Source organism: Eleutherodactylus coqui, chromosome 3 (genome assembly GCF_035609145.1).
Source record: "Eleutherodactylus coqui strain aEleCoq1 chromosome 3, aEleCoq1.hap1, whole genome shotgun sequence".
Classification (NCBI taxonomy): Eukaryota; Metazoa; Chordata; class Amphibia; order Anura; family Eleutherodactylidae; genus Eleutherodactylus; species Eleutherodactylus coqui.
In genome coordinates this window covers 237,992,289-238,017,987 of record NC_089839.1, presented here as the reverse complement: position 1 = coordinate 238,017,987, position 25,699 = coordinate 237,992,289, and the positions used below count along the sequence as shown (strand labels likewise).

The following is a 25,699-nucleotide window of genomic DNA, read 5'->3' as shown; positions in this document are numbered from 1 at the left end:
CAGGGTCTGACACAGCAGACCGACCGCTGGCTTGCGCCGCTGAGCCTCCAACCGGGCATGGTCGTGTGTGACAACGGCCGTAACCTGGTGGCGGCTCTACAGCTCGGCAGCCTCACGCACGTGCCATGCCTGGCCCACGTCTTTAATTTGGTGGTTCAGCGCTTTCTGAAAAGCTACCCACGCTTGTCAGACCTGCTTGTAAAGGCGCGCCGGATCTGCGCACATTTCCGCAAGTCCCACACGGACGCTGCCACCCTGCGCACCCTGCAACATCGCTTTAAGCTGCCAGTGCACCGACTGCTGTGCGACGTGCCCACACGGTGGAACTCTACGCTCCACATGTTGGCCAGGCTCTATGAACAGCGTAGAGCTATAGTCGAATACCAACTCCAACATGGGCGGCGCAGTGGGAGTCAGCCTCCTCAATTCTTTTCAGAAGAGTGGGCCTGGTTGGCAGACATCTGCCATGTCCTTGGTAATTTTGAGGAGTCTACCCAGGTGGTGAGTGGCGATGCTGCAATCATTAGCGTCACCATTCCTCTGCTTTGCATCTTGAGAAATTCCCTGCAAAGCATAAAGGCAGCTGCTTTGCGCTCGAAAACGGGGGCGGTGGAAGACAGTATGCCGCTGGATAGTCAGGGCACCCTCCTGTCTATTTCTCAGCGCGTACAGGAGGAGGAGGAGGAGCATGAGGAGGATGAGGAGGAGGGGGAAGAGACAGCTTGGCCCGCTGCTGACGGTACACCGGCTGATTGCCTGTCATCCTTTCAGCGTGTATGGCCTGAGGAGGAGGAGGAGGAGGAGGAGGAGGAGGAGGATCCTGAAAGTGATCTTCCTAGTGAAGACAGCCATGTGTTGCGTACAGGTACCCTGGCACACATGGCTGACTTCATGTTAGGATGCCTTTCTCGTGACCCTCGCGTTGCACGCATTCTGGCCACAACGGATTACTGGGTGTACACACTGCTCGACCCACGCTATAAGGAGAACCTGCCCACTCTCATTCCCGAAGAGGAAAGGGGTTCGAGAGTGTTGCTATACCACAGGACCCTTGCGGACAAGCTGATGGTAAAATTCCCAGCCGACAGCGCTAGTGGCAGAAGGCGCAGTACCGAGGGCAAGGTAGCAGGGGAGGTGCGGAGATCGAGCAGCATGTACATCCCAGGCAGTGCAACAGTCTTTAAGGGCCTGGACAGCTTTATGGCTCCCCACCAAGACTGTGTCACCGCTCCGCAGTCAAGGCTGAGTCGGCGGGAGCACTGTAAAAGGATGGTGAGGGAGTACGTAGCGGATCGCACGACCGTCCTCCGTGACGCCTCTGCCACCTACAACTACTGGGTGTCGAAGCTGGACACGTGGCCTGAACTAGCGCTGTATGCCCTGGAGGTGCTTGCTTGTCCTGCGGCTAGCGTCTTGCCGGAGAGGGTGTTTAGTGCGGCTGGGGGAATCATCACAGATAAGCGTACCCGCTTGTCAACCGACAGTGCCGACAGGCTAACACTCATCAAGATGAACAAAGCCTGGATTTCCCCAGACTTCTATTCTCCACCAGCGGACAGCAAGGATACGTAAGCAATACGTAGGCTGCACCCGCGGATGGAAGCTACGTTCTCTTTCACCATCCAAAACGGGGACATTTCTGCTTCATCAATCTGTGTATAATATTCCTCCTCCTGCTCCTCCTCCTGAAACCTCACGTAATCACGCTGAACGGGCAATTTTTCTTAGGGCCACAAGGCTCACTCAAATAATTTTTCTGAACAATTTTTAAAAGTTTCAATGCGCTTAAAAGCGTTGGAACTTTAACTTGAACCAATTTTTCGTTACACTGGGCTGCCTCCAGGCCTAGTTACCACTTAAGCCACATTAACCAAAGCGATTAATGGGTTTTACCTGCCCTCTTGGCTGGCCATGGCCAATTTTTCTGATGTACATTTGTACTGTTGATACAGCAATTTTTGTGGGCCCTCGCCTACAGTGTAATCAAATTAATTTTTAGCCCACCTGCATTACAGCTGACGTTACCTCAGCTGTGTTGGGCAATGCAATGGGATATAGTTATGTACCGCCGGTGGCTTCCTGGCACCCACCCAGGCAGTGGGTCCACAGGGAATTATAAATGCATCTGTTTCCACTTGTAAAGAACCCCAGTCTGACTGGGGCATGCAGTGTGGGCCGAAGCCCACCTGTATTACGCACGACATTACTACCTCAGCTGTGTTGGGCAATGCAATGGGATATTTTTATGTACCGCCGGTGGGTTCCATGGAGCCACCCATGCTGTAGGTGCACACGGAGTGTAACCTACATGTGTCCACTTGTAAAGAACCCCAGTCTGACTGGGGCATGCAGTGTGGGCCGAAGCCCACCTGCATTAAGCACGACATTACTACCTCAGCTGTGTTGGGCAATGCAATGGGATATTTTTATGTACCGCCGGTGGCTTCCTGGCACCCACCCATGCTGTGGGTCCACAGAGAATTATAAATGCATCTGAAAGCACATCTAAAGAACCCCAGTCAGACTGGGGCATGCAGTGTGGGCCGAAGCCCACCTGCATTAAGCACGACATTACTACCTCAGCTGTGTTGGGCAATGCAATGGGATATTTTTATGTACCGCCGGTGGGTTCCAGGGAGCCACCCATGCTGTCGGTCCACATGGACTTCACAATAGGGGGTTGTACCTGCCTGTGTCTATGAATTAAAAAGCCCGGTCTGACTGGGGCATGCAGACACCTTGACAGAATGAATAGTGTGTGGCACATAGGTTCCCCATTGCTATGCCCACGTGTGCAGCTCCTGATGGCGGTGGCACAGGATTCTATTTCTCATTGCTTCTGTACAGCATTGTGGGCTATCGCCCGGCCCCTTTTAAAGAGGGTCGCTGCCTAGCCGTGCCAACCCTCTGCAGTGTGTGCCTGCGGTTCCTCCTCATGGCAGACGCACTTATAAATAGACATGAGTGTGGCGTGGCATGAGGGCAGCTGAAGGCTGCGCAGGGACAACTTGGTGTGCGCTGTGGACACTGGGTCGTGCGGGGGGGTTGGGCAGCATGTAACCCAGGAGAAGTGGCAGCGGAGTGTCATGCAGGCAGTGATTGTGCTTTGTTGGAGGTAGTGTGGTGCTTAGCTAAGGTATGCCATGCTAATGAGGGCTTTTCAGAAGTAAAAGTTGTTGGGAGGGGGGGGGGGGCCCACTCTTGCCGGTATTGTGGCTTAATAGTGGGACCTGTGAACTAGAGATGCAGCCCAACATGTAGCCCCTCGCCTGCCCTATCCGTTGCTGTGTCGTTCCCATCACTTTCTTGAATTGCCCAGATTTTCACACATGAAAACCTTAGCGAGCATCGGCGAAATACAAAAATGCTCGGGTCGCCCATTGACTTCAATGGGGTTCGTTATTCGAAACGAACCCTCGAACATCGCGGGAAGTTCGTTTCGAATAACGAACACCCGAGCATTTTGGTGTTCGCTCATCTCTAGTGCTAACATTTTACAGGCCTTATCTGCATCCATCAAATCTTTTTACAATGTTGTACTAACTTGAACCCGGCTACTATTTCTTCCAATTACGTACCCTGGTTCAAAGGGGGGGAGAAGAAGGCATAGGTGATCTAGGTATTGCAAGTCAGCCATTTTTAAATTTTTTGCAAGCCATTTTTAAATTTTTAAAATTTTTTGCAACAAGGTTCTAATCTATTTGACATAGAATACCAGCCTGATTGTCTAGCATTGATGCAACAAGAAAATTTAAGTTTAAAAAAAAAAAAAGTTACTGAAAGCCCTTGTTAACAATGCATATTTTGAGTTGTTTTTTATAGATGGTACCCAGGGTGATTGACAACTCCACTCCGGTTATGCAGTGGTTACACAACAAGATGTCCTAAAAGCAGAATGCCTTCGCATGTCGCAGTACAAGAAGCGGAACTAAAAACCCTCGCTGAGGCGTGTAGAGTGGAGGAAGGTAAGACGGCAAACATTTACACTGACTCCCGATATGCATTTGGCATAGGTCATGATTACGGCCCAACATGGAAGGCCAGACAGTTTTTTACCTCAGCAGGACAGCCAATTAAGAATGGTGCAGCGGTGCAGTCTCATGGAGACCCTACTTCTACCTGACAAAGTGGAAAGCTCACACCAATTCCTACACCGGAGAAGCAAGAGGCAACGCCATCACAGGCCACACAGCAAAGGCAGCGGCCCTCAAGCCGTGGAAGAAAAGAAGAAAAGAAGAATTTAACAATAACTTTGGACTTTGATCAAAATTTGGACTTTGACAAAACTTGGACTTTGATAATAACTTTGGACTTTAACCATAAACTTGGACTTTGATAATAACTTTGGACTTTGATATGCTAAAGACTTTACAGTTACAAGCCAGCAAGGAAGAAAAGGAAAAATGGACTAAAAAGGGACGGCATATGGTGAACAGTCAACAGCACTTGCCCACCACGGTCCCTGTGCCCCATGATGGCCCAGCTGACGTACGGAAAGACGCGCCTCTCAAAGCAGTAATGATGTCGGTGCTTGAACAAGGACGGGTGGCTCCTGGGTTTTCTGTAGCTGCTGCATCATTTGTCCAATTTTGCATGATCTTTGCCGTAAGCAACAGGGCAGAAGTAAATTTGCCACATCACTCTTGCCTAGACCACTCTACCCATTTCAGGGATTGCAAATTGGCTACACTCAGCTCCTACTTGTTGGGAAGTATGAATATGTGCTTGTTGTTGTTGATGTTTTTCAGGTTGGAGACCTACTCTGTTACCAAAGTAAATAAGCAGGTAACCGCACAGAAGCTCATGAATGAGGTAATCCGCAGATACGGGGTACCGGAAGTGATTGAGTCAAACAAAGGTACACACTTCACAGGTGAAATAATGCAATACATCATGTCTGCTTTGGGTATATTTCTGGCTTTCCACACACCCTACCATCCACGGAGTAGTGGGAAAGTAGATACAAAAGGCAATGAAGAAAACGGGCAAATCTTGAATTGAGTGTCTTCTATTAGTTTTTCTTTTTCTTAGGAGGATACATGTCACAGTAGCTGAGTTTGGGGAATGATTTTCTTGTTAATTTTGTCATAGGCCTCTCCAAGGAATTGTTAGTAATCCATACTGCAGTCTCTGCTTTCCTCCCAGGTCCTACAGATGAGTATCACAATCTGAAACCAGGTGACAGGGTCTATGTGAAAAAGTTTGAGCGAGAAACCCGGTTTGAATGTCCTTACCAGATGTTGTTCACCACCCCAACTGCAGTCAAGCTCGAAGGAAAGCCCACTTGGATCCACACTTTGCACTGAAAAAACTCATGATCCTGCATATCCTTTACATGCTATGGGCAGGGTTGGGGACCTTGGCGGAAGTGGATGTCACAGTGACATTGTGGTACAATTCCTCTAACACACACCTTTGACTACTGTACACTAGCCATCCACATGTATACATAGATGCAATAGGAGTGCCAAGGGGGGTGCGAGATGAATTTAATTCTAGAGATCAGGTTAAAGAAGGTTTTGAGTCCTTATTTGCTATTGTCATTGTTAATAATAATGTAGATTGGATGAATTATATCTATTACAATCAGCAGAGGTTTGTAAACTACACCAGAGATGCTTTACAAGGGTTAGCTGACCAGTTAGGGCCCACTGCATCCATGACCCTAGAGTGGCCCTGGATATGATTTTAGCAGAAAGAGGTGGGGTATGTAACTTCCTGTACGTGTATTACGTGTATTAGCCCTTTGATCAAAAAGAGTATGAGTAAGGGACTGGACAATATGACACCAACATTTCCCTTGTTTGAAAAAGATGAAGAGCCAGTTCCGATAATGCCAACCACGTACGTTACCAGAAGAATGGAGAAATGCACTAGTACTGTATCTTCCCCGGTCTCATAAGATGGATTGTCAGTGGAATTCCCATTTGCCTAGGGATAGTGCAGAAGACCTTAGGTTCCGGTGAGGGCACACCCTGTGGGGTGTTAACTTGTACAGATAGAGGGTATGGATGCCCGGAAATAAGCCCAGGGAATCCATGGCCTCCTTCTGAGGTGAGGTAGGGATCCCCACATTTTAGGAGTAGGGACTTACGGGCAAGTGGAGAAACCCTGACGCAAGGGAGAGGCGACCGAGGAAGAGTGCAAGGCCTGGTACTTGATCTCCATATTAAGTTTTTTAGGGGGGTTTGTGAGGGTATATATATATATATATATATATATATATATATTGCCATATGTTTTTTATGCTTTATACCTATATGCAAGTTCTATTCAATTCCAAATGAGAAAAAACTTAATCTGTCGCCTTACATCAGATATTCCAAAGGCCTTGCAAGGCGAAGACAAAATGTATCAAACCCAGCAAAGAAGAACCAGACACAAGGCCGTGTACTTGGCCGTTTTCCCAGAAGCGCCATATCAAGATGGAGACTGTTCAACTATGTACATAACTTTCACTGTCTCAGGCCGGAAATCCGGACTTCCCATATATGGTTATGCTGTGAATTTTAGCCAATGAGCCCATCACCCATTCCTGGTGATGGGACAAAAGGGTATAAGATCTCATGTAATCTGTAATAAAGCAGTGCAGTCATGTCCCCGTGTGAGGAACGATACCAGACCTCCGTGTGGTGTTTTCTTCTTTCCGCCGGCAGCGGGGCAAGTGGGGTGGGCCTGATTGGTGCTGTACGTAAGAAATTTTACCCTGACACAATGGATAACAGTGATCATGTAAAGTTAAAAAAAAAGTGTAAAAAAGTTTTAAAAAGTTTTAAAAAGTTTAAAAAAAAAGTTTGAAAAACTAACATTTCATCTTCCCTCACGGATCTTATCCGTGAGGGAGGATGAAAGTACATACATAAGGCCCCGGATTTATCCGCGGACCTTACCCCAGCTTCTGTGCACACGCCCGTCACCAAAATGGCGGACGCAAAAGCTGTGGATTGCCAGGATAATTTAAATTCTCCCTGCTCCTGGCTACAAAACTGAGCCAAGAGCCCGGAGATTTCACGGGGGGCCGCGGTGAGCGGTTCCTGGTCACGTGTTTGCCGTTATCCAATAATGGCGGTCACATAAAATTTAAAAAAAAATTTGAAGTTTCATCCCCCCTCACCGATGCAATTGGTGAGAGGAGATGCAACTTTTTACCGGAGGCCTCTGTATTTGAACCCCCTCACAAACCTCCTTCGTGAACCGTCTGAAATTCTGCACATGCGATTGCCGGCAAAAGGCCGGACACATGCGCAGGAGTCGGGGAGCCCAGGAAATTTAAAATCTCCTTGCTCTCAGCGACCAACGTTGACAGGTGGCCTCGTTGAGCGGTCCCCGGTCACGTAATAAAAAAGTAGCGATCTAACATAGGTCAGTCTCACATGACCGGATAGGAATTAGATAATACGCAGATCAATCGAATTTGATTACACAATTCTGCTCACATTAGTGGGTTGGAATTGTGTAATCCACTCGCAGAAAAGAGAACGCAGCAGGTTCTATTTTACTGCGGATATCTGCAACATAGAGCCCCTTCATGCAGTTCCAGAAGTAGCTTGTTGAGCGCCTTCTGTGTGAGACCGTTGCACCTCCGCAAGCTTACGAAGACTCACAGAACGCCACTTTTTACACCCCATACCCGCCACTGAGGTCAAGAAATGACCCCCAAAAAGCATGAGAGGAGGGGGGATACCCGGTTTTATGGCCCCATGTGCCCATTCCAACCAGCCTCCGTAATTACCCCTGTCTTCAGAAATACCACACAGTTCACATTATTACTTTTATCTAAGATTTGGGGAACGCCAAAAAGGGCGCGGAGTGTATGTATGTGTGTGTGTGTGTGTGTGGGCGGGGGGTGGAGAAATTTTTAGGGAGTCAATTTTTAATCCGTAAAAATGAGCAATGGGGCCTGGAATTTATTCAGTTGTGCCCTGAAATGCAACGGGCGTTCCCTCCTTTATAGGCCTTGCCATGGGTCCTATAAGTAAATTAGGGCCACAATGGGTATGTTTCTGAACACGCGACAAACAGTGGTATCCATTTTGCGGTGAACGTCTTCATTCCTATGTACACTGTACAAAAAAACTGTTTTTAAATTTAAAATATTGCCAAAAAAATTTAAAATCGTAACTTTTTCCTTCTACTTTTCTTAGATTCATTCAAATACTGTGGGGTCAAAATACGCAGTACACCCCTAGATGAATTTGATAAGGGGTCTAGTTTTCAAAATTGGGTCATTTGAGGGGGTTACTTATCATTTTGGCCGCTCAATGGCTCTACAAGTGGGCAATGGGGCCTGGAATTTATTCAGTTGTACCCTGAAATCCAACGGCTATTCCTTTCATTGTAGGCCTAGCCATGTGTCCTGTATGTCTATTAGGGCTACAATGGGTATGTTTCTGAACACGGAACAAACAGGGGTATCCATTTTGGGGTGAAAGTCTTCATTTATATGTGTGCTATACAAAAAAAACCTGTTTTTAAATTGACGCAATTGCCCAAAAAATGAAAATCGTAATTTTTTTCCTACTGCTTTGCTTAGATCTATTAAAAAAATGTAGGGTTAAAATACACAGTACACCCCTAGATAAATTCGTTAAGGGGTCTAGTTTTCAAAATTTGGTCATTTGTGGGGGTTCTCTATGGTTTTGGCTGCTCAAGAACTCTACAAGTGGGCAATGGCGCCTAAAAGGACTTCAAGCAAAATCTATGTTCTCAAAGCCACCGGTTACTCCTTTCATTTTGGGCCCCATTGTGCATACAGACGTAATAGTAGAGCCACAATGGGTATATTTCTAAAAATAGGACACACAGGGGTATCCATTTTGGGGTGCAAGTCTTCATTCACATGTATGCTGTACAAAAAAGGTGTTTTTAAAATGACAGAATTGCCAAAAAAAACGAAAATCGCAATTTTTTCCCTTTGCTTTGCTTGAATTCATTCAAAAACTGTGGGGTCAAAATATACAGTACACCCCTAGATTAATTCGTTAAGGAGTCTAGTTTTCAAAATGGGGTCATTTGTGCGGGTTTTCTATGGCTTCGGACGCTCAAGAACTCTACAAGTGGGCAATGGGGCCTAAAAGGACTTCAAGCAAAATCTATGTTCTGAAAGCCACCGATTACTCCTTTCATTTTGGGCCCTGTTGTGCATCCAGACATAAGATTATGGCCACAATGGGTATGTCTCTAAACACAGGACAAACAGGGGTATCCATTTTGGGGTGCAAGTCTTCATTCATATGTGTGCTGTACATAAAAAGCTGTTTTTAAAATGACAGAATTGCCAAAAAAAAAATCTCAATTTTTTCCTTTTGCTTTGCTTGAATTCATTCAAAAACTGTGGGGTCAAAATATGCAGTACACCCCTAGATAAATTCATTAAGGAGTCTAGTTTTCAAAATAGGGTCATTTGTTGGGGTTTTCTATGGTTTTGGGTGCTCAAGAACTCTACATGTGAGTTATGGGGCCTAAAAGGACTACAAGCAAAATTGCTGTTTTGAAAGACACTGATTACTCCTTTCATTTTGGGCCCTGTTGTGGACTCAGATATAAGATTAGGACAGCAATGGGTATATTTCTGAACACAGGACAAATAGGGGGATCCATTTTGGAGTGTGAATCCTCATTTTCATGTAAACTATAGGAAAAAAAATGTCTTTAAAATGACATATTTACAAAAATAGGAAATTTTACTTTTTCTCCTCTAAATTGAATTAATTCCTGAAAAAAAATGTGGGGTCAAAATACTCATGGCCCTCTCAGTGAATACAATAAGGGGTGTAGTTTTTAAAATAGGGTCATTTGTGGGGATATCTATTATTCTGACACTCATGAGCCTTTCCAATCTTGGCTTGGTGCAGGAAAACAAAGTGTTCCTCAAAATGCTGAAAAGTAATGTTAAATTTGTACGTCTCCTAAATGGTTAAAAAAAACGAAAGTTTTTCCAATGTGTGCCCAAAATAAAGTAAACGGGTGGAAATATATATCTTAGCAAAAATTTCCATATTATGTTTGCATATATTTGAGATATTGTAGTTGGAAATGTGAAAAAATGACGATTTTTAAAAATTTTCCCAATTTTGGCGCTTTTAATAAATAAACAAAAAATTTACCGGTCTATTTTTTCCGCCTAAATGAAGTACAACATGTGGCGAAAAAACAATGTCAGAATCGCTTGGATATGCAAAACCTTTCTGTTGTTTTTCCATGTTAAAGTGACACATGTCAGATTTGCAAAATTTGGCCTGGTCATTAAGGCGCAAACAGGCTTGGTCACTAAGGGGTTAATAAACCACTGTACTAATAAATTTGGAAAATTTTGAAAAAAGCTATTACTTTTTCACATTTTCAACTGTAATATCTGAAATATGTGCAAACATACTGTTAAAATCTTGGTAAGTGTGTTTACTTTATTCTGAGCACACATTTGAAAAAACGTTCGTTTTTTTTAACCATTTAGGAGATGTACAAATTTAACACTACTTATCAACATTTTGAGGAACATTTTGTTTTCCTATGCCAAGCCAAGATTGCAAAGGCTCATAGGTGTCAGAATGGGGACACATGACCCCATTTTAAAAACTACACCCCTAATGTATTCACTGAGACCTTTGAGGGCACCGTTTTTCAATGAATCTAAGCAAAGCAGAAGGAAAAAAATACGATTTTTATTTTTTTGGCAATTGTGTCATTTTAAAAACAGGTTTTTTTTGTACAGCACACAGGTGAATAAAGACTTACGCCCCAAAATAGATCCCCCTGTTTGTTCCGTGTTCAGAAACATACCCATTGTGTGCCTAATCTTATGTCCGTATGCAAACCAAAGGGAGCATTAATCTTCAACTGTTTTTAACTTTTTACGTGATCGCCAATATCCGTTGGATAATAGTGATCATGTGACCGGGGACAGCTCACAGTGGCCCTCAGTCACTGCTCCAGGCTCTCAGCTACCTTTAGTAGCTAGGAGCAAGGAGATTTTACATTTCCCTGGCCTTCCTTATCTTCTGCCCTTACGTCCACCATTTTGCCAACGGGTGCATGCTCTGAAGTTGGAAAAAGGTCCGCAGCTAAAGATCCCATCGCTGGAGGCCTTAGGTAAGTAACTTCACCTCCCCTTACGGATTGGTTCCATTACGGGAGGTGAAATTTTAACTTTATTTAACTTTTTTAAACTTTTCAGTGATTGTCGCTTTAATGCGATCAGTGCTATCTGTTGAATAACGCCAATCGCATGCCATGGGGAGGGGGGGGGGGGCTTCCCGCAGCACCCCATGACAGCTCCAGGTTGTCGGCTACCTCCGGGTAGCTATCATGTCCTCAGCCCATGTGGCTTTAATCCTCAGATGATGCATGTTTTTACATCCTCTAGGATTGAAGCCCACTTAGCTAGGACGTAAAACCACTATGGGGCCGTCACTACAGAGTTAATAGCTGTCTACAAACATCTGAAAGACAGTCACAGAGCAGAAGGATCAGCCTTATTCTCATTTTAACAAGGAAAGACTAGAAGCAATGGGATGAACCTGAAAGGGAGGAGACACAGATTAGATACTGGGAAAACATTTCTGACAATGAGGGTGATCAATGAGTGGAACAGGTTACCTCGGGAAGTGGTGAGTTCTCCTTCAATGGAAGTCTTTAAACAGAAGCTGGACAGAGTGATTTAGTGATCTTACACTGAGCAGGGGGTTTGACCAGATGACCCTAATGGTCTCTTCTATTTCTATGATTCTATGAAAACCAAGCTTGCAGTAAAAATACAGTACAATATGTTATCCTGAGGCAACTAGTCATTGTTGAATCATTAGCTTGAATCATGGATTATAATAGAGTTGGCCACCTGAGACCCGAGCTTTCATGACCCTCCATCATCTAGAACTGCCCACCAACTGTTATTGTATACATGTGGTAAGCTGAGTTTTGGCACTGTATCCATATAGTAAACTTGCATCCATGCAGTATATTTGGATCTAGTATCAGATCTATTCAGTATGCTTGATTCTTGTATCATATCTTTCCTGGTATTCTATCTTTGTAGTAAACTGGATTCTGTCTTTCAATCTCATGTACAGATGTAGCAGTGCTATGCTTCAAGCCATGACTTATTAGATGCATTAGCAGTGTCACATCAGTAGTAAGCTTGATATGTTTAAGGTAACTATGCAGTAAGCTTGGTTCTCATATCAAATCTATGCAGTAAACTTGGTTCTGTTATGGTATATCTATGCAGTAAGCTTTTGATTATTTTAAAACTTTAGACTGGTAGAGGGTCCACAATCTTCATATAGTTTAGAGTCCAAGGTAGACATAATCCATCCCTGACTGATAACATAATTCCTTGGTGGCAGCAGAAATAAATAATGACAACCTGTGTGCCTATGGCTATGGCCTAACACTTACCATTCGTGAAGCATTTTGGATATTGCAGCTTTCCTTGTTGACAAGCAGGTCTCATCAGTGTGCCAGGAGGAGCTTCATGCCCAGGTTCACAGATAAATGCCACTACGTCACCATGTCTAAGGTAAATCTTTTTATCATTTCTCCATCTTAGCTGTATCTTATTTTCTTCCATGTCCTTTTCCTTTGCAGTACATGGCTCTGTAACATTAAATGAGCATTTTTATTCTATTTTAATTTCCTTTTATGTATTCAAAGCAAAATGTGAAGCAATCAGATCCCTTCCACTACTATTTAAAATATTGTAATGTGTACAATGACATATACTGTATATAGTTTTCTCCTTGACTTTGCAGTTGAAAATTGCTCCACAATTGTCATAAAAATATGGCAAAGTGAGACAATGACTGTGTAAAAATGTTCATCCATTTCAAACCCTCAAAAAAAACCAAACATTTAAATAGTGAAATACACTTATGTCCAAAAAAATCAAGCACCTAGAAGGAGTTGTCGGAATCATATAAAACTTTCTGTGTGTGATTGTAACATTGATATAAAAAAAGTGATTACATATTAGAGCAAAAGGATCATTTTTTTGAAAAAAACTGAACACATTTGCTGTAACATTAGCTTTTGCAATCTCGTAGGCTGTCAAAATTGGCATCTCTGATGGTGCCATACATGTTTTATTGATGACTCTGGTGACTTGCCAGGCCAAGGAAGAGTGGAAATGTTGTGTAGTCATTCCTGTGAGACCTTTTTGTGTGCAGTAAAGCATTATCCTGCTGGAAAATGCCTCTTGGAAGCCCTGCCATTGGAGGCAACACATGTGATTGCAGGATGTCCTGAACATATCACTCAGATGTCATTGTCCCTTGTAACACTACTAGAAGTGATCAACTGTCATTTGCAATGACCCCGCAGATCATCACTCAGTAGAAGGGGCAGTGTGCCACTCCACAGTAAAGGCAGATGTCATGGCACATAAACTGTTAAGCTTCAGGCTACAATAAGTGTGTGTATTTCTTATCTTATTTGGACTATTGCATCTTATACAGAAAACTATACCTACACTGTGTAGTGCTGAAATCAAGGATCATAAGAGGAGTCAAAAGAAAATCACCCGAGTATATAAACTGGGGCCGCCGTGTGCAGTACTGTTGAGGCTGGTTTTAGCAGTGTTGCATATTTTTTTTTTTTTTTGTATATCGGGCATGCAGACCATAGCGTCCTCAGTCTGCAGTCATTTTACTGAGTATAGGGGCAGTACTGGTGAGGCAGGGACAGTGGTACAGGGAAAGAGGTATACTGGCTATATAGGCAGTGGGCTTTTTCAAAAAAATTAGAAAAAAAATCTTTGGGCTGCCTGTGACCGTCTTCAGTTTACTGCGTGTCTGCTGGGGGTAGTAGTCGCTCATTAATACCCAGCTAGGTGTTACTGCAGCCTTGCGCATAATTTTTTCTGGCTGCACTGTGCTTTCAATAACCACAGTCATCCTCCAACAGGGAAATCAAAATACAGGCTATATAGGCAGTGTGCTTTTTCCCAAAAATTGGAAAAAAATACAATATTTGGGCTGCCTGTGACCGTCTTCAGTTTACTGCGTGTCTGCTGGGGGTACTAGTAGTCGCTCATTAATACCCAGCCTTGCGCATAATTTTTTCTGGCTGCACTGTGCTTTCAATAACCACAGTCATCCTCCAACAGGGAAATCCATATACAGGCTACATAGGCAGTGGGTTTTTTCCCAAAAATTGGAAAAAAATACAATATTTGGGCTGCCTGTGACCGTCTTCAGTTTACTGCGTGTCTGCTGGGGGTAGTAGTCGCTCATTATTACCCAGCTAAGCGTTACAGCAGGCTTGCGCATAATTGTTTCCTGGCTCTGCTGTGTCCGTTACATGATCGCCGTCATCCCGCCAGAGGGAAACAGTATACATATATACGCTGCATACGGTATCTGTCTGGTTTTTCACCTCACCATTTTAAAAAATTGAAGCAAAATACTTAAGGCCTACCACTGGCCTTTGGCCACTTGACTGATTCTTCGCTGTGAATTCCAGTAGCTCAGTCATACGCACCTAGGTCTCACTACAGGCTTGCGCATAATTGTTTCCTGGCTCTGCTGTGTCCGTTACATGATCGCCGTCATCCTGCCAGAGGGAAACAGTATACATATATACGCTGCATACGGTGTCTGTCTGGTTTTTCACCTCACCATTTTAAAAAATTGAAGCAAAATACTTAAAGGGGTTGTCCCGCGCCGAAACAGGTTTTTTTTTTTTCAATAGCCCCCCCGTTCGGCGCGAGACAAACCCGATGCATGTGTTGAAAAAAAAAAAATGGATAGTACTTACCCGAATCCCCGCGCTCCGGTGACTTCTTACTTACCTTGCGAAGATGGCCGCCGGGATCTTCACCCTCGGTGGACCGCAGGTCTTCTGTGCGGTCCATTGCTGATTCCAGCCTCCTGATTGGCTGGAATCGGCACACGTGACGGGGCGGAGCTACGAGGAGCAGCTCTCCAGCACGAGCAGCCCCATTCAACACGGAGAAGACCGGACTGCGCAAGCGCGTCTAATCGCCTGAAAATTAGACGGCACCATGGAGACGAGGACGCTAGCAACGGAGCAGGTAAGTGAATAACTTCTGTATGGCTCATAATTAATGCACAATGTACATTACAAAGTGCATTAATATGGCCATACAGAAGTGTATACCCCAACTTTGTTTTGAGGGACAACCCCTTTAAGGCCTACCACTGGCCATTGGCCACTTGACTGGTTCTGCGCTGTTAATTCCAGTAGCTCAGTCATACACACCTAGGTCTCACTACAGGCTTGCGCATAATTGTTTCCTGGCTCTGCTGTGCGCTCCGTAAGCGAAGTCAGCCTCCAACCACAGGCCAATAAGCAGCACATTTAATTACATTGTTCCGTTTCTGCTCTACTCGTAATACACCATGCTGAGGGGTAGGGGTAGGCCTAGAGGACATGGACGCGGAGGCCCAAGTTAGGGTGTGGGCACAGGCCGAGCTCCTGGTCCAGGTGTATCGCAGCCGACTGCTGCGGGATTAGGAGAGAGACAAGTTTCTGGGGTCCCCAGATTCATCTCACAATTAATGGGTCCACGCGGTAGACCTTTATTAGAAACTGAGCAGTGTGAGCAGGTCCTGTCGTGGATGGCAGAAAGTGCATCCAGCAATCTGTCGACCACCCAGTCTTCTACGCCGTCCACTGCTGCAACTCTGAATCCTCTGGCTGCTGCTCCATCTTCCTCACAGCCTCCTCACTCCATGAAAATGACACATTCTGAGGAGCAAGCAGACTCCCAGGAACTGTTTTCGGGCCCCTGCAACGATTGGGCAGCAGTGGTTCCTCTCCCATCGGAGGAGTTCATCGTGACCGATGCCCAACCTTTGGAAAGTTCCCGGGGTCCGGGGGATGAGGCTGGGGACTTCCGGCAGCTGTCTCAAGAGCTTTCAGTGGGTGAGGAGGACGATGACAATGAGACACAGTTGTCTATCAGTGAGGTAGTAGTAAGGCAGTAAGTCCGAGGGAGGAGCGAACAAAGGATTCGGAGGAAGAGCAGCTGGACGATAAGGTGACTGACCCCACCTGGTTTGCTAAGCCTACTGAGGACAGGCCTTCAGAGGGGGAGGCAAGTGCAGCAGCAGGGCAGGTTGGAAGAGGCAGTGCGGTGGCCAGGGGTAGAGGCAGGGCCAGACCGAATAATCCACCAACTGTTTCCCAAAGCGCCCCCTCGCGCCATGCCACCCTGCAGAGGCTGAGGGGCTCAAAGGTGTGGCAGTTTTTCACTGAGAGTGCAGACGACCGACGAACTGTGGTGTGCAAGGTTTGTCGCGCCAAGATCAGCCGGGGAGCCACCACCACCAGCCTCACCACCACCAGCATGCGCAGGCATATGATGGCCAAGCACCCCACAAGGTGGGACGAAGGCCGTTCACCGCCTCCGGTTTGCACCACTGCCTCTCCCCCTGTGCCCCAACCTGCCACTGAGATCCAACCCCGTCTCAGGACACAGGCATGACCGTCTCCCGGCCTGCACCCACACCCTCACCTCCGCTGTCCTCGGCCCCATCCAGCAATGTCTCTCAGCGCCGCGTCCAGCCGTCGCTAGCGCAACTGTTTGAGCGCAAGCGCAAGTACACCGCCACGCACCTGCACGCTCAAGTGTTAAACGTGCACATAGCCAAATTGATCAGCCTGGAGATCCTGCCGTATAGGCTTGTGGAAACGGAGGCTTTCAAAAACATGATGTCGGCGGCGGCCCCGCGCTACTCGGTTCCCAGTCGCCACTACTTTTCTCGATGTGCCGTCCCAGTCCTGCACGACCACGTCTCCCGCATATTGTACGCGCCCTCACCAAAGCGGTTACTGCCAAGGTTCACTTAACAACGGACACGTGGACAAGCACAGGCAGGCAGAGCCACTATATCTCCCTGACGGCACATTGGGTGAATATAGTGGAGGCTGGGACCGAGTCAGAGCCTGGGACCGCTCACGTCCTACCCACCCCCAGAATTGCGGGCCCCAGCTCGGTGCTGGTATCTGCGGTGGTGTATGCTTCCTCCACTAAACCACCCTCCTCCTCCTCCTCCTACGCAACCTCTGTCTCGCAATCAAGATGTGTCAGCAGCAGCACGTCGCCAGCAGTCGGGGTCGCGCGGCGTGGCAGCACAGCGGTGGGCAAGCGTCAGCAGGCCGTGCTGAAACTACTCAGCTTAGGAGAGAAGAGGCACACGGCCCACAAACTGCTGTAGGGTCTGACAGAGCAGACCGACCGCTGGCTTTCGCCTCTGAGCCTCCAACCAGGCATGGTCGTGTGTGACAACGGCCGTAACCTTGTGGCAGCTCTGCAGCTCGGCAGCCTCACGCACGTGCCATGCCTGGCCCACGTCTTTAATTTGGTGGTTCAGTGGTTTCTGAAAAGCTACCCACGCTTGTCAGACCTGCTCAGAAAGGTGCACCAGGTCAGCGCACATTTCTGCAAGTCCAACACGGACGCTGCCACCCTGCGGACCCTGCAACATCGGTTTAATCTACCAGTGCACCGACTGCTGTGCGACGTGCCCACACGATGGATCTTTACGCTCCACATGTTGGCCAGGCTCTATGAGCAGCGTAGAGCTATAGTTGAATACCAACTCCAACATGGGCAGCGTAGTGAAGGTCAGCCTCCTCAATTCTTTACAGGAGAGTGGGCCTGGTTGGCAGACATCTGCCAGGTCCTTCGAAACTTTGAGGAGTCTACCCAGATGGTGAGCGGCGATGCTGCAATCATTAGCGTCACCATTCCTCTGCTATGCCTCTTGAGAAGTTCCCTGCAAAGCATAAAGGCAGACGCTTTGCGCTCGGAAACGGAGGCGGGTGAAGACAGTATGTCGCTGGATAGTCAGAGCACCCTTATGTCTATATCTCAGCGCGCTGAGGAGGAGGAGGAGGAGGAGGAGGAGGGGGAGGAGCATAAGGAGTAGGGGGAAGAGACAGCTTGGCCCACTGCTGAGGGTACCCATGCTGCTTGCCTGTCATCCTTTCAGCGTGTATGGCCTGAGGAGGCGGAGGAGGATCCTGAAAGTGATCTTCCTAGTGAGGACAGCCATGTGTTGCATACAGGTACCCTGGCACACATGGCTGACTTCATGTTAGGATGCCTTTCTCGTAACCCTCGCGTTACACGCATTCTGGCCACTACGGATTACTGGGTGTACACACTGCTCAACCCACGGTATAAGGAGAACCTTTCCCCTCTCATACCCGAAGAGGAAAGGGGTTCGAGAGTGATGCTATACCACAGGACCCTGGCGGACAAACTGATGGTAACATTCCCATCCAACAGCGCTAGTGGCAGAAGGCGCAGTTCCGAGGGCCAGGTAGCAGGGGAGGCGCGGAGATCAGGCAGCATGTACAGCACAGGCAGGGGAACACTCTCCAAGCCCTTTGTCAGCTTTATGGCTCCCCAGCAAGACTGTGTCACCGCTCCCCAGTCAAGGCTGAGTCAGCGGGAGCACTGTAAAAGGATGGTGAGGGAGTACGTAGCCGATCGCACGACCGTCCTCGGTGACGCCTCTGCCCCCTACAACTACTGGGTGTCGAAGCTGGACACGTGGCGTGAACTCGCGCTGTATGCCCTGGAGGTGCTTGCTTGTCCTGTGGCTAGCGTCTTGTCAGAGAGGGTGTTTAGTGCGGCTGGGGGAATCATCACGGATAAGCGTACCCGCCTGCCAACCGACAGTGCCGACAGGCTTACACTCATCAAGATGAATTGGATTTCCCCAGACTTCTCTTCTCCACCAGCGGACAGCAGCGATACCTAAACAATACGAAGGCTGCACCCGCGGATGGAAGCATCGTTCTCTATCACCATCAAAAACGGGGTTCTTTTAGCTTCATCAATCTGTGTATTCTATTCATCCTCCTCCTCCTGCTCCTCCTCCTGAAACCTCACGTAATCACGCCGAACGGGCAATTTTTCTTAGGCCCAGAAGGCTCAGTCATATAATTTTTGTAAACAATTTTTATACGTTTCAATGCTCATTAAATCGTTGAAACTTGCACCTGAACCAATTTTTATTTTAACTAGGCTGCCTCCAGGCCTAGTTACAAATTAAGCCACATTAACCAAAGCGATTAATGGGTTTCACCTGCCCTCTTGGTTGGGCATGGGCAATTTTTCTGAGGTACATTAGTACTGTTGGTACACCAATTTTTTTGGGCCCTCGCCTACAGTGTAATCCAATTAATTTTTTGCCCACCTGCATTAAAGCTGACCTTACCTCAGCTGTGCTGTGCACTGCAATGGGATATATTCATATACCGCCGGTGGCTTCCTGGGACCCACCCATGCTGTCGGTCCACATGGACTTCCCATTAGTGAGATGTACGTGCTTGTGTATACTTATAAAAAACTCGAGCCTGACTGGGGCATGCAGTTTGGGCCGAAGCCCACCCGTATTTAATCAGACGTTAGCTCTGCTGTCCAGGGCACCGCAATGGGATATATTTTTGTACCACCAGTGGGTTCCAGGGAGCCACCCATGCTGTCGGTCCACACGGACGTCACATTAGGGAGTTGTACCTGCCTGTGTCTATGTATTAAAAACCAACCCCGGTCTGACTGGGGCATGCAGTGTGGGCCGAAGGCCACCTGTATTTTATCTGACGTTACCTCGGCTGTGCAGGGCAATGCAATGGGATATATTTATGTACTGCCGGTGGCTTCCTGGCACCCACCCATGCTGTCGGTCCACACGGAGTTGTAACTGCATGTGTGCACTTCTAAAGAACCCCAGTCTGACTGGGGCATGCAGTGTGGGCTGAAGCCCACCTGTATTTTATCTGACGTTACCTCAGCTGTGCAGGGCAATGCAATGGGATATATTTATGTACCGCCGGTGGCTTCCTGGCACCCACCCATGCTGTCTGCATGTGTCCACTTCTAAAGAACCCCAGTCTGACTGGGGCATGCAGTGTGGGCCGAAGCCCACCTGCATTAAACATGACATTACCTCAGCTGTGCTGGGCACTGCAATGGGATATATTTATGTACCGCCGGTGGCTTCCTGGCACCCACCCATGCTGTCGGTCCACACGGAGTTGTAACTGCATGTGTCCACTTCTAAAGAACCCCAGTCTGACTGGGGCATGCAGTGTGGGCCGAAGCCCACCTGCATTAAACATAACATTACCTCATCTGTGCTGGGCACTGCAATGGGATATATTTATGTACTGCCGGTGGCTTCTTGGCACCCACCCATGCTGTCGGTCCACACGGAGTTGTAACTGCATGTGTCCCCTTCTAAAGAACCCCAGTCTGACTGGGGCATGCAGTGTGGGCCGAAGCCCACCTGCATTAAACATAATATTACCTCAGCTGTGATGGGCAATGCAATGGGATATATTTATGTACCGCCGGTGGGTTCCAGGGAGCCACCCATGCTGTGGGTGCACACGGAATTCCCATTGCGGAGTTGTACCTGCCTGTGACTATTTATAAAAAACCGCGGTCTGACTGGGGCATGCAGACACCTTGACAGAATGAATAGTGTGTGGCACATAGGTTCCCCATTGCTATGCCCACGTGTGCAGCTCCTGATGGAGGTGGCACAGGATTGGATTTCTCATTGCTTCTGTACAGCATTGTGGGCTATCGCCCCGCCCCTTTTAAAGAGGGTCGCTGCCTAGCCGTGCCAACCCTCTGCAGTGTGTGCCTGCGGTTCCTCCTCTTGGCAAAAAGGATGTGAAAAGAACTGGTATGGAGGCGCAACACTCTAAGCTACTAGAAGATGTAGATCAAAGTCCAATGTGTGATGGTGAAAGCACTTCTTTTTTATTATTTTTTCAGAAATAAAAAACCAGCAATGGAATACGCGTTTCGGGGAAGAACCCCTTCGTCAGTTCGGCTGGATAGGACAACAGGATGCCTAGGGGTGACACGATTCCAAAGATGTATAGAATGTGTCGGAGGTCCTGTGTGCAGGAGGACAGGGGAGAGAAAAAAAATGCATTTTTTTTCTCTCTCCCCTGTCCTCCTGCACACAGGACCTCCGACACATTCTATACATCTTTGGAATCGTGTCACCCCTAGGCATCCTGTTGTCCTATCCAGCCGAACTGACGAAGGGGTTCTTCCCCGAAACGCGTATTCCATTGCTGGTTTTTTATTTCTGAAAAAATAATAAAAAAGAAGTGCTTTCACCATCACACATTGGACTTTGATCTACATCTTCTAGTAGCTTAGAGTGTTGCGCCTCCATACCAGTTCTTTTCACATCCTTTTCGCTACACTTACGCCCACACTGGTGGAGCGTCATCTGGTTGGCAGCACCTCCACCATTCAAAATACTCAATCATTGAAAACTCTTTGTACTCCATAAATATTCCACTACCCTCACTGGGTCTTGCTCCACCCTCCTTTTTCATTTCTTTTACTCCTCCTCTTGGCAGACGCACTTATAAATAGACATGAGGGTGGTGTGGCATGAGGGCAGCTGAAGGCTGCGCAGGGACACTTTGGTGTGTGCTGTGGACACTGGGTCGTGTGTGTGTGTGTGTGGGGGGGGGGGGGGTTGGGCAGCATGTAACCCAGGAGAAGTGGCAGCGGAGTGTCATGCAGGCAGTGATTGTGCTTTGTTGGAGGTAGTGTGGTGCTTAGCTAAGGTATGCATTGCTAATGAGGGCTTTTCAGAAGTAAAAATTGTTGGGAGGGGGGGGGGCCCACTCTTGCCGCTATTGTGGCTTAATAGTGGGACCTGGGAACTTGAGATGCAGCCCAACATGTAGCCCCTCGCCTGCCCTATCTGTTGCTGTGTCGTTCCCATCACTTTCTTGAATTGCCCAGATTTTCACAAATGGAAACCTTAGCGAGCATCGGCGATATACAAAAATGCTCGGGTCGCCCATTGACTTCAATGGGGTTCGTTATTCGAAACGAACCCTCGAGCATCGCGAAATTTTCGTCCCGAGTAACGAACACTCGAGCATTTTGGTGCTCGCTCAACTCTAGTTAATACCTGTGTCAATTTATTGATGCAGATTCCAATTCAAGGCTTGACTTGTGAATTTGTTTTTTCATCAGCAAAGATTCCAAATCTGTGCTATGTGAACAGTGACTTGGATTCCCATTGAACTCAATGGGATGTTAAAGAATAGAGATGAGCGAACGTACTTGGATAAGCACTACTCGTCCGAGTAATTTGCTTTATCCGAGTATCTCGCCGCTCGTCCTGAAAGATTCGGGGCGCTCCGCTGCTGACAGGTGAGTCGCAGCGGGGAGCAGGGGAGAGCGGGCGGGAGAGAAGGAGAGAAAGATCTCCCCTCCGTTCCTCCCCGCTCTCCCCTGCAGCTCCCCGCTCCGCAGCGCGTCCCGAATCTTTCAGGACGAGCGGGGAGGTACTCGGATAAAGCACATTACTCGGACGAGTAGTGCTTATCCGAGTACGTTCGCTCATCTCTATTAAAGAACACAGATTCCAATGCAGACTTCAGAGCAGAATCTGCATCAGTATCAGTGCAAAGGGGAAAAAAAAAGTAGATTGGGCCTTATACATTCATTTTGAGCACAGTGATTTCTTGACATTTTATGGATGCTTTTACCTTTAGTTTTAATCCCTTAAGGTCCAGGGTGTTTCAGGCCTTAAGGACCAGACACCATTTAGGCATTTTATCCATGCAGTGGTTTTACTGATCTATTTATTTCCTTAAGCCAAATTATTTTTGCTGCTATTTTTCTGTGACATATGGGACTATTTATTTAGTCTCGCGGGAATGAAGGAATCCCTTGCCGCATCTGTCACAGCTGTATCACGGGAGCGCAATGTTCTTCCTATGTTTTTAATGGGGCTAGTGCTGCCGCCACTGGCCCCACTGAAAACAAATAGTACCATTGAAAAATACAACTCGTTCTGCAAAAAACAAGCCCTCATACAGTGGAGGTGACGCATAAATAAAGGAGTTACAATTTTTTAATAGGGCGGAGGAAAAAATGAAAATGGAAAAAAAAGGACCACATTATTAAGCGGTTAAGGACCAAGCACCGTACATTTACGGTGCTTGGTCCTGGGCTTTAGTCCCAGCCGATAGTAAAAATATGGCGCAGGATTAAAGACCCTGATTCTGCAATCAGAAGCAAGTTGGGTTGTCAACTGTTAGTTACAGCTGATAACCTGGAGGAGGAAGAAGTGGTTTATAACCCCTTCAGCCTTCTCCTTTCTTTAGTACACAGCAATCAATGGGTGCTATGTACTAAATAGTGAAAACGGAAATGTTTCTTCCACTACATGAGCGGGTAGTCACGTGACTGCTGGGATCCCCTGGCACAGCACAGCTACAGGGTCCTAGCACACCCAAATCAGCTATATCAGTGATTATTGTCACTACAGGGGATGTTTTCCCGTTAACTGGGCCTTCTACGAATGCCCCAGCTACAGTGAAAAAATGTGAAATAAAAAAAAAAAAGACCACGTGAATGTCCTCCAGAGGTCTTATATGACGCCATGGGGGACATAGATAGTTAAAAAAGTAATTACATAAATAAGTAAAACAAAATTCGAGAATAAAATAAAAATGTACACATAAGGGTGAACACCCACTGGCGATACGTTATCCTTGCGATGCGAGAATGAGTGAAAACGCATGATAATGAAACCAATGATTTTCAATGGTATCATTCTCATTAGCGATGTTTTCACTGTAACCTCGCATCGTAAAGAGGAATCTGCGATATCGCCCATTGCTTTCAATGGGGCAGGGGACTCCTTTAGCTCCGTGGCGACGAAGGAATGCCTAGTCACAGATGTGGCAGAGGTCTGCAATGTTATCCCATTGCTTTCAATGGGGGCCAGCGCTGCTGCAGCCCCATTGAAAGGAATGGAATAAAGGCTACCACCACGGCAATGATTTTCGGGAAGGGCTTGAAATATAAGACCTTTCCCGAAAATCATGGCTAGCTGTAAAAGTAGGTAAAAAAAAAAAAAGATTAACTAACCTAGAAGAGACATCAAACTCTTCTCTCTGGCCCCGACAGTCATCTTCTCTGTTCTGGAGGTCAGGTATTGAAAAATCCCTGCCTCCAGAAAGCACCTCTGATTGGTCAATCAGAGGCAGTGCCCAGCCATCATTCCATTCCTTTCAATGTGGTGGCAGCAGCGCCTACCTCTGCCACAGCTGTGACATCTGTGACAGGGCATTCCTTTAACCCCCGCGGGACTCATTCCCATATTTAATTTTAGCATAAATATACTACTTTAAAAAAAACTATAAATGTTTAAAAAATACATTTTTTTTAGCGTTTTATCCCCAATAAAACTAAAAAAAATGGGGAAAAAAGTCAGTGAAATAGATGTTTAAAAAATTAGCCCTATATGTAACGGAAAAAAAGCAGCAAAAGTAATTTTGGTAGCTGAAAGAAAGAAAAAATAGGGCAGCTAAACACCGACATGAATAAAATCCCTAAAACGTGTCTGATCGTTATGGTTCAAAACAGCCTGGTCCTTAAGGGGTGGACCAGTATGGATGAACACAAAAATTAATCACATACCTAAAAGCAATTAAAAATGTTTAGCAAATTGAAAAAGGGGAGCACATCTAAAGAAAAATATAATGCACTCAGCAGAAATGTGAGGGCAAGTGTCGCTAAAGTTAATAATCAACTGAGGCTTGCAAGAGAAGTGAAAGGAATAAAAAGGGGGTTTGGGACATGTCAAAAACAAAAGAAAAGTGAAAATGGTGAATTGGTTAAAAATGACGTCGAGAAGGCCGAACTTTTAAATTCCTATTTTAGATCTGTTTTCTCTCAGAAAGTCATTGTAACATCAGCTGATCTTCCCTGTGCTATTGGGCAAATAAAAGAATGAAAGCTATCTATAAGGAGACAGATGGTCGGGGAACATTATAGTTAACTTAAATGAATTCAAGTCTCCAGGTCCAAATGAATTACATGCCAAGATACTAAAGTAAGCAGAAGAGGTAATTGCTGAACCACTTGCCGTAATCTTAGAAAATTTTGGGGGTACAAGAGAAGTCCCAGAAGGTTAGAGAAGGGCAAATGTTGTTCGTATCTTCAAAAAACAGGAAAAGAAGGACCCTGAAAACTACAAGCCTATGAGCCTGACTTCTGTAACTTGGGAACATATTTGAACAAATTATTAAAAGGTTTGCGTATACAGCGGTACCTTGATTTACGAGTGACTCAGCTCGCAAAGCTTCTTGACTTGCGAGCAGGCTCTCTCCCAAATTTTTGCTCTGATTTAAGAGCGAAAAAAAAAAAAAGATTGGGTTACGCGCCTGTTTGCAAGTCAAGAAGCTCACAAGCTTGCTCGGGGGTGTCTAAAACTCACCTACCACCAGCGTTTAGGTCCTTGTGATGGTCTGCGGTGCTGCTGCAGGCTGCCGCGACCTTCTCCACGCCGACAGAGCATTTCTTCCTGGAAGCAGGGCTTGAATACCCCGCCTCCAGCATGCTAATGCTCTGTTTGGTTAATCCATCGCTGTGTCAGCCAATAAAAGCCGGTGCTGGATTAACCAATCACAACCATTAAATGATATCAATGATACTATGTGAGGACCAGAACGCCGGCAGTAGGTGAGTATTGGCATTTGTTTTTTTACACATGTAAAATTTTCCCCATTAGGGTGACTACCCACTACAGTTTTTTTTCACTGCGCAATTCGCAGCATTTTTTTTCTGCAGGGGTCCATGGGACTTGTAATGTTAAAATCGCGATCGCGGTAAATTGCGATTTATCGCGATTTTAACATTACAAGTCCCATAGACCCCTGCAGAAAAAAA

The 25,699-nt window shown here is 46.5% G+C and overlaps 2 protein-coding genes across 4 annotated transcripts in view; both read right to left on the bottom strand.

The window, feature by feature from the left end:
- The window catches only part of LOC136621574 (complement factor H-like), a 1,208,893-nt gene that overhangs the window by 570,087 nt on the left and 613,107 nt on the right, over nucleotides 1–25,699 (bottom strand). The window lies entirely within an intron of this gene.
- Nucleotides 1–25,699, bottom strand: part of LOC136621576 (coagulation factor XIII B chain-like) — a 146,765-nt gene that overhangs the window by 109,407 nt on the left and 11,659 nt on the right. For 2 of the 3 annotated variants that reach the window (XM_066597146.1, XM_066597148.1), the window contains exon 3: nucleotides 12,394–12,591. The exons of the other annotated variant lie outside the window; for it this stretch is intronic. In XM_066597146.1, the coding sequence (XP_066453243.1) occupies nucleotides 12,394–12,591 (198 nt within the window). The remainder of the gene's footprint in view (nucleotides 1–12,393; nucleotides 12,592–25,699) is intronic. 3 annotated transcript variants of the gene reach the window in all.